General features: G+C 52.2%; 1 protein-coding gene across 1 annotated transcript in view; it reads left to right on the top strand.

Moving 5' to 3' along the window:
• Window positions 1-968: 968 nt before the first annotated feature.
• Window positions 969-10,662, top strand: part of DTX4 (deltex E3 ubiquitin ligase 4) — a 34,120-nt gene continuing 24,426 nt past the window's right edge. Inside the window, exons 1-2 of the mRNA XM_046644893.1 lie at window positions 969-1,205; window positions 9,125-9,848. Coding sequence (XP_046500849.1) covers window positions 995-1,205; window positions 9,125-9,848 — 935 coding nt within the window. The 5' untranslated portion in view covers window positions 969-994. The remainder of the gene's footprint in view (window positions 1,206-9,124; window positions 9,849-10,662) is intronic.

Raw genomic sequence — 10,662 nt, 5'->3', positions numbered from 1 at the left:
CCAGCCAGAGTAGTCAGGGGGCGTGGCTCTGCATCCTTGACGGACAGCTAAGGACGCGGGTGAAGATGAGGTAATAAGAGCTGGAGCAAGGAGGGCGTGGGGTTGTGGGCGCGTGTCTGTTCCACTGTGAATGTGTCAGTGCTTGCGTTAGCCGACGACACTGCGTGTCTCGGAGCTGGCGCTGCAGACACTGACCACACTGTATTAAAAAAAAGAAATTCCATTTCTGGGAGGGAGGCTGCAAAGTTGCGGCCAGGCGACAGCTGCGGTCCTGGGGCTGGGTCATGGCGGGTCGCTTTTCGGCGTCCAGGGACTGGGGAAACCCCCGTGGGCTAGGGTTTGCCCTAGCGCCACGCTTGGGAGGGGCGATTCTTTCTGGAAGCGAGTGAGCAGAGCCACAGGGAGGGGGAGCTCTCACCAAAGTGGCGACAGCATTTCGTGCGGCAAACGGGTTGGGAGGGTGGGGAGAGAGGGGAGGGAAACACAGCGTGCCATTCCGAGCGCAATCGCGCGGCGAGATCCCACCCTAGCGTCTGCAGAGCCCGAGGCGCAACTGGTGCGAGGGCTCGGTCTTCGCCTCGCCATTCCTTTTAGCTCGCGGCCGCCAGGCTCTGGCCGCGCGCCCGCCGAGTGGTTTTGCAAGGCGGACGCCTCTTTGCAGAGAGCCGGGTATTTGCATGAAGCGATTCGACCCCACGGATCAGCGGCAGCAGCGGCGGCAGCAGCGGACCCCGGCGGCGGCGGCGGCGGCGGCGACAGAGGCGAGCTGTCGGAGCCAGGCGGCCCCAGTCTCCTGGCCCCGGTGGATGCGCTGCTGGGGAGCGGCCCATGGGCCGGAGCTGAGGCTGCCCGGGGCTTCGGGGCGCGGGGCGGGGGGCGCGGTCGAGGCCCGGAGGCGGCGGCGCAGGAGGAAGCGGAGGAGGGCGGGCGCGCCGAGCCCGGGAGGCAGGCAGCGCAGAGCCGCCGCCGCCGCCGCCTCAGCCCAGGGCTCGCCATGCTCCTGGCCTCGGCCGTGGTGGTCTGGGAATGGCTGAACGAGCACGGCCGCTGGCGCCCCTACAGCCCGGCCGTGAGCCACCACATCGAGGCGGTGGTCCGCGCCGGCCCCCGTGCTGGGGGCAGCGTGGTACTGGGTCAGGTGGACAGTCGTCTCGCGCCCTACATCATCGACCTGCAGTCCATGAACCAGTTCCGCCAGGACACGGGTGAGCTGGCCGCCCATGCCCTGCCCTGCCCGCGCCCACCTCCCCTCCCTGCCCTGAGATCTCCCGCCTAGCGAGCCCCCGCGGGCCTACCCAGTCGGCACGTCCGTGCAGTGGTGTCACCAAAAGGTATTCGGGCAGGGGGCGTTTTACTCCCCATGATCCTATTAAGATCCCGCCCGCAACGAACGTCCATGCTAGTAGCATCAATGTTCTGGTTATGCAAACCGAGCTTCTACCTAGCTCCTAAGAACCTCTCTTTTACACCCCTTTTTAAGCGCTTGATGGCCCCAAGTCACCCCATACACAAATTGTGGAGCTGCCCAGCCACAAGCGATCCCAGCCTCCAGCACAGGCTTCCTGCTCTCCTCTCACACATGGGTTGACCCTGCTTTGCCTCAGGCACCCTTGGGCCTGCCACATATCACCCTCGTCTAGTCTCCCACTGCCTGTGCCCCTCCAGTGTGAGATGCCTTCCCACAGCTGGGAAAGGAAGAAGGGAATCCCCGGAGGCTCTGGCTGTAGTCGAGTATGGGAAGGGCTGGGCCGCCCCGGGGAGTGGGGAGAGATGGGAGTTGGGGGGTTCCGGGGCATGAAACACCCTGGATGCTGTGGCATTGGCAAGTGCCACTGCTTATGCACTCAAGTGCTGAAGCAACAGGCCAGAGCAGATGGAGAGAGGAGGGGGAGGCACCGGTTCCGGAATGCCTGGCAGGGAAGCCACTCCCTTTGTCCATGGAGGAGGAGGTGCATTCCTAAGAAGAAACTGTCCCCAAGCTTCCTCCTGAAACAGTTGCCTGTCAGGGATACCCTGACCTGCCAGAACACTAAACTGTCTTTTCATGAGAATCAAGTTGCCACTGTGGCCACCACAATCCCATTTCCCAGCTGACCAGCCTTTCCAGGTTGGAGCAAGGAAAGGAGCCTACAGGAAGAAGGTCAGGCTGGGGGGTCATTGGTGGAAAGGGCAGGGCAGGGCAGAGCTGCACCTCTGGTTGGCCCAGTGGGTCCAGGCTTAACTGAGGACCTGAGACAAGTCTATGTGTCCCTCATGGAGGTGGGGAGTTGTTTTTGGAATTCTGGCTAGACTTTCCTGAGCCTGTGACCCAGGAGTCTGGAGAGGCAGGTGTGTTGGGGGGAGGGACTAGAGAGGATGGCTGGGAGAGTCCCAGAGGGTCAGAGAACAGCTGTTTGAGCAGGATATCTCAGCCTCCTTGGAAAGCCCCCACATCCTGTGCACTAATTAGGATTGTCATGGGAAAGGGGTATCTTTCCACCCTCATGTCCCCATTTTGAGTCATAACTCCCAACAACCTCTTTGCCAAGGACTTTGCAAACGCTGGCTGAATGAGTAAAGCTTTCTGGGGAAAGGATTCTAGAAGGGTTACATCTGGAGGGGCTTAAACCTTGGTGGGAAAGGGAGACTGAGAGGAGGAGGGAATAAGGAGGAATGTGGGGAGATTGAGAAAGAAGATTAAGTGTGGCTGAGGGGGAGGGAGAGAAGGTCATTGTACGATTTGGATAGAGGTTGTGGATAGAGTTGTGTGTCTGGAGAGGTGGGGAGCTGAGCCATGGAGGTGGGACCAGGAAGACCAGCAGTTAAGACACCTGACAGGGAAGTCCAGCCCTGTTCAAAATAAACAGGCAGGTGTTAGCTTTTCTATCTCAGATTAAATGTCTGCAGCTGAAGAACCACCCTGGTGACATAAAGATCCCATCCCTGGTCCTATATTTGGGAAGGGAGAAAGTTTAATCAGTGCTTAGGGGTATCTAAGATGGACATGGTACCTAGAAAGGGTCCTAGCCTGAAGGGCCCTTTCTACAGAAGTGAAGTTTGGAGAAAACTGGGTTAAAGGACAGAAGCTACCTCTTCAAGGTCTGAACACTCTTCCCTGAGGATGAGCTGACCACTACATGGTGGTTAGCAATTTAGTCCAAGGCTGGGGCTCCTCAGATTTTAGCCTGGAGGCAGAAAGCTGGCCCGGGGTCATTTTAAAGGCTACCTTAGGGTATGTTTTACATTCTGGTTTGTCTTTCAGGCACAGGATTCGGACTGCTTAGGTTACATCCACTCATTCTAATGGTCAGTCGGTCAACATGTACTGAGTGGCTCCCTCTTCAGTGCCAGGCTCTGCGCTGAGTGCTGAAGGCACTGGGCTGAATTCCCAGGAATGCTGGGTCTGTCAGGGAGCTTGTCAAAGTAGAATAGGATCTCTGGGTTTCTGGGCCCGGAGCCCCCTCCTCTCCCTTCTTCACCAACAGACACACAGTTCCTCTCAATATAGCTCATTGATGAGGCCATAACGGGGTAGGAACTTTAAACCATGGGCTCCCAGGCAACCTCAGCCAAGCCCTGGCAATGTTTAATTAAATTACCCACCCTCCCCATGCCACAGTTTGAAGCTGGGAACCAGAAACATCCCCACAAACAAAGGAGAGCTGGAAGTCCCCTGCCCAGAGGCAATTCCTCTCTCTTTTGTTGCCTCCTCTATGTGGGGACATTTCCTGACATGGGAGCTTTGTTTTTTCAGAAGTTGCTTGCCCTGCTGCTGAGTGAGTCCTTGGACTCTCTGCTCCCCTGGGCTCTGACTTCATCCAGCCTGTCTCCAGGGAGATGGCCAGGAGGTAGCAGACACCCTCTGTCTTGCCTCTGTTTGCCCTGGGCCCTTCTCCTTCCCCAGACCGCTTCGGAGTCTGAGCTTATTTGCATTCTATGCAGGTCTCCTCTGGGCATTTTAAGATAGAGAATCTGGAAGCAGGAAGAAGATGGGACTTTGGCTGCTTCCAAGAGCCTTGGTTGGGTCCTCTCCACCTATGGTCCTTTACCTTGAGTGTGGGCTGAACTTTTTCTGTTGTAGGGCAGTGACTGGAGCGCTTTACTTCAGCATCACTATGTCTTCCAAGGCACCTGATCACTGCCATCTCCAGGGCTCCCGCAGCGGGATGGGGGACGACCTGGGCTAGGAGTGGGCAAACATGACTCAGGCTCTCATCCCAGACTCACTGGCTTACTGTGTGACCTTAAGCAAGTCCCTTAACTGCTCAGATCTCATTTACCTCTGTAGAAAGAAAAGCAGCCTTAAGATTCCTTCTGCCTCCTTTCCTCCCATCCTGCAGATCAACAGGCGAATGGGTTTGGCCCCTGCACCAGTGATGATGGTGTGAGGAAAGGTTCTTTTTAGCTCCGAGTTTTCTGTGCAACTTTTGCTTCTTTTGTGTCTTTAATGAGGTGAGAAAGGTCAGACAGAGAGAGATTAAAGGGTTTGACAGATGCTGATTTTTAGGCACCCCCTGCCATACTCTGCCCTGTGTGAGCACGGGAGTGGAGGAGGCAGCCGTCATGATGATCACCGTATGGGGCATGCGCCAAGCACATGGCAGACATTATCTTGTTTAATTCTCACAGTAATCTTATGAAGGAACGAGTGTTCCTATTTTATAGGACAGGAAACAAGTTGAAAGAGATGAAGTTGTGCAAAGGTTTACAGTTAGTCAATGGCCGAGCTGGAATTCGAATTCAAGTGACCCGTGCTCTACTCCTTGATTCAGTGAACACTCATGGAGCACCTGCTTCCTGCAGGCACTGTTCCAGGCATGTGGGATATAGCAATAACAAAACATCGAAGTCTTTGCCCTCATGGAGCATTCTAGTGGGAGTGAGGGGTGCTGGTAAAGGAGGCCTGGGTTATCTTGGGCACAGTGTGTGCTCCAACACAGGATTGCATAGGTGCAGGTGAAATGCCCTAGAGACCTCGAGGGGTCATACCTGGAAGGCGTTGTCTCCCATTTCCCAGGAGCCGAAGCATCTTGAGTGCTTTGGGATGCAGTGTCTGAGTTGCTAGAAAAAACTGATTTTCTTTTTCTTCCTCATTAGTCTGTGAACATCCTTTATCCCTATGCCATTAGACGCCTTTTCCTTGGGTCACTGCATGTTAGGACCAAATGGATTTCCTCAGATCATCTAGTTTATGGTCTGATTATAGAAAGGCCCAGGACTAGCCCATTCCAGATAGAGGGGTCCCTGAAAATAATCAGAGAATGAAATCCTGCCATCTCTCTTGTCCCCAAACATTGGTTCTGAGGTCTGCCTACTGTCTCTAACTAACCCTCTTGGGCTGAACTGAACTCAGCATCTTTCCCTCCAAAAACCAGCTCTTCCTCTTGATACCCCTCTGCCTATTAAGGCACTACCACTTTACCACTTGTCCATGGCCAAAGCCTTGCGATTCTTTGACTCATTCTGTCATTCTTATTTGGGTACCCCTTACGTACGGGCATGTTGACCGTGTGGCCCAGCAGTTGAAACGTTAGTGTGTATCATGAATGCTCAGTAGTTGTTCACATACAGATTCCCAAGCCCAGTCCCTGGAGATGCTGACCCTTAGGTCTAGAGGGCATTGCTGATCCATCTGCAGGAGATTCTGAAGCAGGTGATTCTGGAACCTCTCTTGCAAAGCATTCAGTTATTCATGGTCAAGTCCTGCTCATTTCCTCTCTGTGTGGTCCCTCCAGTCTGTTGCCTTTTTTGCTTTTCACTGCCAACACCCTCCTTACTTCTCACTTGGAACTAATGAACAGAGCAGCTCTGGTCTTGTCACTTCTCTGTGTCACAAACCTCACTGGCTCCTCATTGCTTACAAATAAAACCCATCACAACCTAGTATTCTAGACCATCTATGCCCTGGCTCTCACATACCTTTCCAGGATTATCTTCTTCTATGCCTTATATTTTCCTCTACTTCTGCCAAACAGATGTCACTTTTATCCTCATGCATTACCTTAGAGTTCTTTGACACTCCCCCCCCGCCAACTATTCAGACAGTCTGTTCTACTGAAATGCCCTTCCTTGCCATTTTTGCCTGTTGAAATTCTCCTATCATTCAGGTCCTATGCTGTTTGTCATCCATTTCATGAAATGTTCTCCAAATCATCATTACTTCATTTATATCTTTATAGTTGATATTTATTGAGCCCCTATGACATGCCAGGCACAGGGGATACAGCCATGAGCAAACACCCGGCTGCCCACTTTTGTGGGATTGGGAGTCCAGTGAGGGAGACAGACATTCATCAAATTAATCACACAAATAAATGTGTTACTGCACATCAAGATAAGTGCTATAAAAAAACAAGAATGGGAATTTGACCTGGTCAGGGCAGCCTAGAGAGGTTTCCTTAAGGAAATGAGCTGAAATATGAAGGGTGAGCAGCAAGAGGATGCCAGAGTGTTTTGAAAGAGGGACCAGCATTGTGAACAGGCCTAGAATCAAAGGAGCATGGTAATGGGGAAAGACTGAAGGAGGCCAGTGGCAGAAATATGGGCAGAGTGCATTAGGGTATGAAGGGGCCACAGAGGTTGGTGGGTGGAAGGGATTTTGGTTTTGACCTAACGGGGAGTCGTGGAAGGGATTTAAGCACATGGGGATGTGGTCAGATTTTCTGCCAACATGCATTTTGTTGGCACCCTTCCTGTGCTTCTTGTGGCATATTATGCCTCGTAAAGAGTCATTCACACAGTTGTCTTGTTTTACACTGTAAGCTACTCAAGGAGAGTGTGAATCTTTGTTTTCCTCATAGCAGCTAGTGGGTACTCAGCAATATGTGATGCGTGATTAAATTTATCACAGCATGTTTATGGAGCCCTCATCACTGCCAGACACTGCATTAGGGTCTGAAGTGCAAAGAACTGTACAGTGGCATCTCTGCCTCCACTGAAGGCACCGATACGAAGTGCCGAGACACTGGTACACATCAGGCACAAGCAGATATGCATCTCAGACTTCCTAAGGGAGGGGCCTGGACTAGGAGAACATTTTAAGATATGGATGGCAAATGGCATGGGACTTGAATTATCATTCAAGGAGATGGCAACAGTACAAATGTCAAAGAAGGGCATTTCAGTAGAAGGGACCGGCAAATAGTAGGGGACTTGGACAGAGAACCCTGAGGGAATGCACGAGGATAAAAGAGGCATCTGGTCCTCAGGAGTGGAGGAAGATACAGGCATAGAGGAAGGTAAGCCTGGAAACGTATGTGAGAGCCAGGGCATAGCTCCCAGACGTTCTGGGGGACCTCTCAGGCATCTCTGGGATTGATGACTGTCATAAAAGATGTCTTTTAAGCACATTCTCTCTTCCTCCTCCTCGTTCTTTCTTTCTCTCTCTGCCTCTCACACATTGCATCCCCTGAACTAGACTTTCCTCATGACTTTTCCATCCTGCTTAGACATATAATTGAAAATAGATTACAAGGATAATCACCACATTTGATGAGCCCTGTCATGTGTTATTTTTGTGCCATATGTTCATTCCTTCATTTCACCCTCAAGTCCACCCTTTGAAGTAGCTATGGTCACCGAAACAGATGAGGACACTGAGGCTTCATCAAACAGCTGGAAGGGACTGAACCTCTGCTGTTGGACCCAAAGCCTGTGCTTTTTGTTCCCAGCAAGTGGGCTACTCAGGAAGGAAATGGAGGCCAACCGGGGAACTGTGGCCCACCCCCCTTCTTCCTCCTCCTCTGTCCTCCCATCCTGCTACCCCCATGTCGCCCAGCAGAACTCCTGGTTCTGAATAGGGGATTGTGCTGCTTCTGCCTCCAGCCTCTGAATGTTGATGTTTTGGGTCATTAAGGGGCCTGGAGATGGGGTGGGGGGTAGGTTATGACCCTTGGCAAAGGCCTGAATAGCCATTGTTCCTTTTCTTCCCCCCTTGAATGGGATTCTGTCCCCAGTCCTGGTGTCTCCCTTTGGTTGGAGGAGGGGGTGGGTCAGAGGCCGGCAAAGGGGAACCTTTTCCCACCACTTTGATGGATAGGACTTAAGCTGACAGATGCGGAGGTTCTAGCATCCTCGGAGCTTTCCCCGGCCTCTGCACCCTGCCTCATGAGCCAGGCACCTTCAGCCTTGACGTTGATACCCATGAAAGAAGCCCTGGTTGGGGATGGGTCTGAATTCAGATTTGGGGTGGGTAGGTGAGAAAGAAGCAACAGTTACAGGCTTAGTTTTCTCTTCCAGTCCTGCAGGTTCATTTCTGCTGTTTTATTCCTCTGGCCTCTTCCTTGCCCCTCAGTGAGACTATAAAACTTGAGAGGCTCCTATCTCTAGGAGGGTTTGAGTTTCTTGCAAGAAAGACGTTAGATAAATATAAAAGAATTCGTGTGACCATCATTATCAGTGTTGATATAAGATTTAATGCTGCGAAATATGAGCATGGGAAATATTCATGGGAAATCTCAACCTGATTTTCCGTTTTTTTACCACACCCATAAAGGTACACAGAGCCAGCTCAATCGCCTCCACCTCTGGGCAGCCTCCCTGGATGGGAGCAGTCTTCCTCTGTCCTTTAAGCTTCTGTGACTCTGTGTTCTTTTCCCCCATAGCCCTCAGGGCAGGGGCATTTAGAGGGATAGGGGAGAAGGGATATGATATTTATGAGCACCCAGTAAGTGTCAAGGGCTTTATATGCCTTAGGACAAATTACAGGGCTCACAAGAAATCCGCGACCTGGCATATACAAATACATGTTTGTTGGATGAATAAGTGAGTCACATTTAATTTTCACAAAAACTCTGTGAAGGAGTTATTAGCCTATTTATTGGGGGGAAAAAAGGAGGCTGAGGTGTTCTATATTAGTAAATGAACAAACTTGGCTGCAGACCAAGCGCCAGACTCCAAACCGGGAGGTACTCTTTCTGGTACACAGCACTACCTCCAGATCCTTCCCCTTGTAATTCATCCGCTTCTACCCTTGTGTGACCGTATACTCCTAATAGGCAGGAATGAGTCGCTTTCAAAGCTGATACCTCAATAACAGCCTAGTGCCTGGCACACTAGGTCTCTTTTGATGTTCTGCCTAGTAATGAAACACAATTCAGTTTCATTTTTGCTGACCCTGACCCTCTGCTCTGTCTCTCTCCGGCAGGGACCCTCCGGCCAGTTCGCCGCAATTACTACGACCCGACTTCGGCCCCCGCGAAGGGCGTGGTATGGGAGTGGGAGAATGACAATGGTTCCTGGACGCCGTACGACATGGAGGTGGGCATCACCATCCAGCACGCCTATGAGAAGCAGCATCCCTGGATCGACCTCACTTCCATTGGCTTTAGTTACATCATTGACTTCAGCACCATGGGCCAGATCAACCGACAGACCCAGCGCCAACGCCGTGTCCGTCGACGTCTTGATCTCATCTACCCCATGGTCACTGGTGCCTTGCCTAAGGCCCAGTCCTGGCCAGTCAGCCCTGTGTCGGCTGCCTCACCCCCTGCCCCACCCTGCTCCTGCCCACAGTGCGTCCTGGTGATGAGTGTCAAGGCGGCCGTGGTCAACGGGAGCACTGGGCCCCTACAGGCCCCAACAGCCCGCAAGAACATGCCTCCTTCTGGAGCGGTCAAGCTGCCCCCACCAGCAGGCCCTGGGGGCAAGCCACTGGACAGCACAGGCACCATTCGAGGCCCGGTGAAGACTGCCCCATCGCAGGCGATTCGGCGACAAGCCTCTAGCACGCTGGCAGGGGCGACTGCAGGTTCTCCTGCCAGCCCCCCAGGAGCCAATGGCAAGAACGGAAGGGTGGCCCTGGCCACCTTAAATCGTACTAACCTGCAGCGACTGGCTATCGCCCAGTCCCGGGTGCTGATCGCCTCTGGGTAGGTGTTTCCCTGGCAGCCACTGAGCATTTACTCCCCACTGGCATAGGACATGACTGATCTTCTGGGTCAGAGAGAAGGAGGGGCTGCCAAGACCTCAGCTGCTCATCATCTTGTCCTGACCCTCTGGCTGCAGGTGGAAGGCAGCAATGCTGGATAAGGCGGGGTTTGGCATTTGGGGTCCGACAGATCTGGATTCTAGTTTTGAGACTATGCCTCTAACTAGCCATGTGATTTGGGGCCGATCCCTAACATTCTAGAGTCCTAACTTCCTCCTCTGTAAATGCTGGCAATAATACTCATGTTAGTGTTCCTGTGAGGCTTAGAGAAGATTATGCATACTATATATTATATTATAACAGGCAGCATTAATTGAGGTCACACCATGTTCTAGTTTTGGTCTTTATCACCTCATTTAATCCTTACAGCTACTCTGTGAAGGAGGCATTTTCATCCTGTTTTACATTTGAAGAGGACAGAGTTTCACTTGCTCAAGGGCATGTAGCTAGATGTCGGCTGAGACTGGCATCCAAACTTTAGGAGGTCAGAGTCCAGACTCCGTCTGACTCTGCTCTGCTGCTTCCCTGTGGAGCATGAACCACGGTGCTTGGCATGCAGTCGGTGCCAAATGAGAGTTAATCCCTTTCCTATGGTCTCTCTGGAAGCGGAAGGGTGACTCCAGATTGGAATAACAGGCCATATTTAGTAAGTACTTACTATGTGCTGGGTGCTTTGTGTGCATTGTCTCAGTTATTTCTTTGACAACCTGGTGGTGTTGCAGGTTCTGTTGTTATTGCTTTTTATGATCTTCTTG

This window comes from Equus quagga, chromosome 17, assembly GCF_021613505.1.
Source record: "Equus quagga isolate Etosha38 chromosome 17, UCLA_HA_Equagga_1.0, whole genome shotgun sequence".
In the NCBI taxonomy this organism is placed as follows: domain Eukaryota; kingdom Metazoa; phylum Chordata; class Mammalia; order Perissodactyla; family Equidae; genus Equus; species Equus quagga.
The sequence above is the reverse complement of the archived record's forward strand: the minus strand, read 5'-3'. Positions and strand labels throughout refer to the sequence as shown.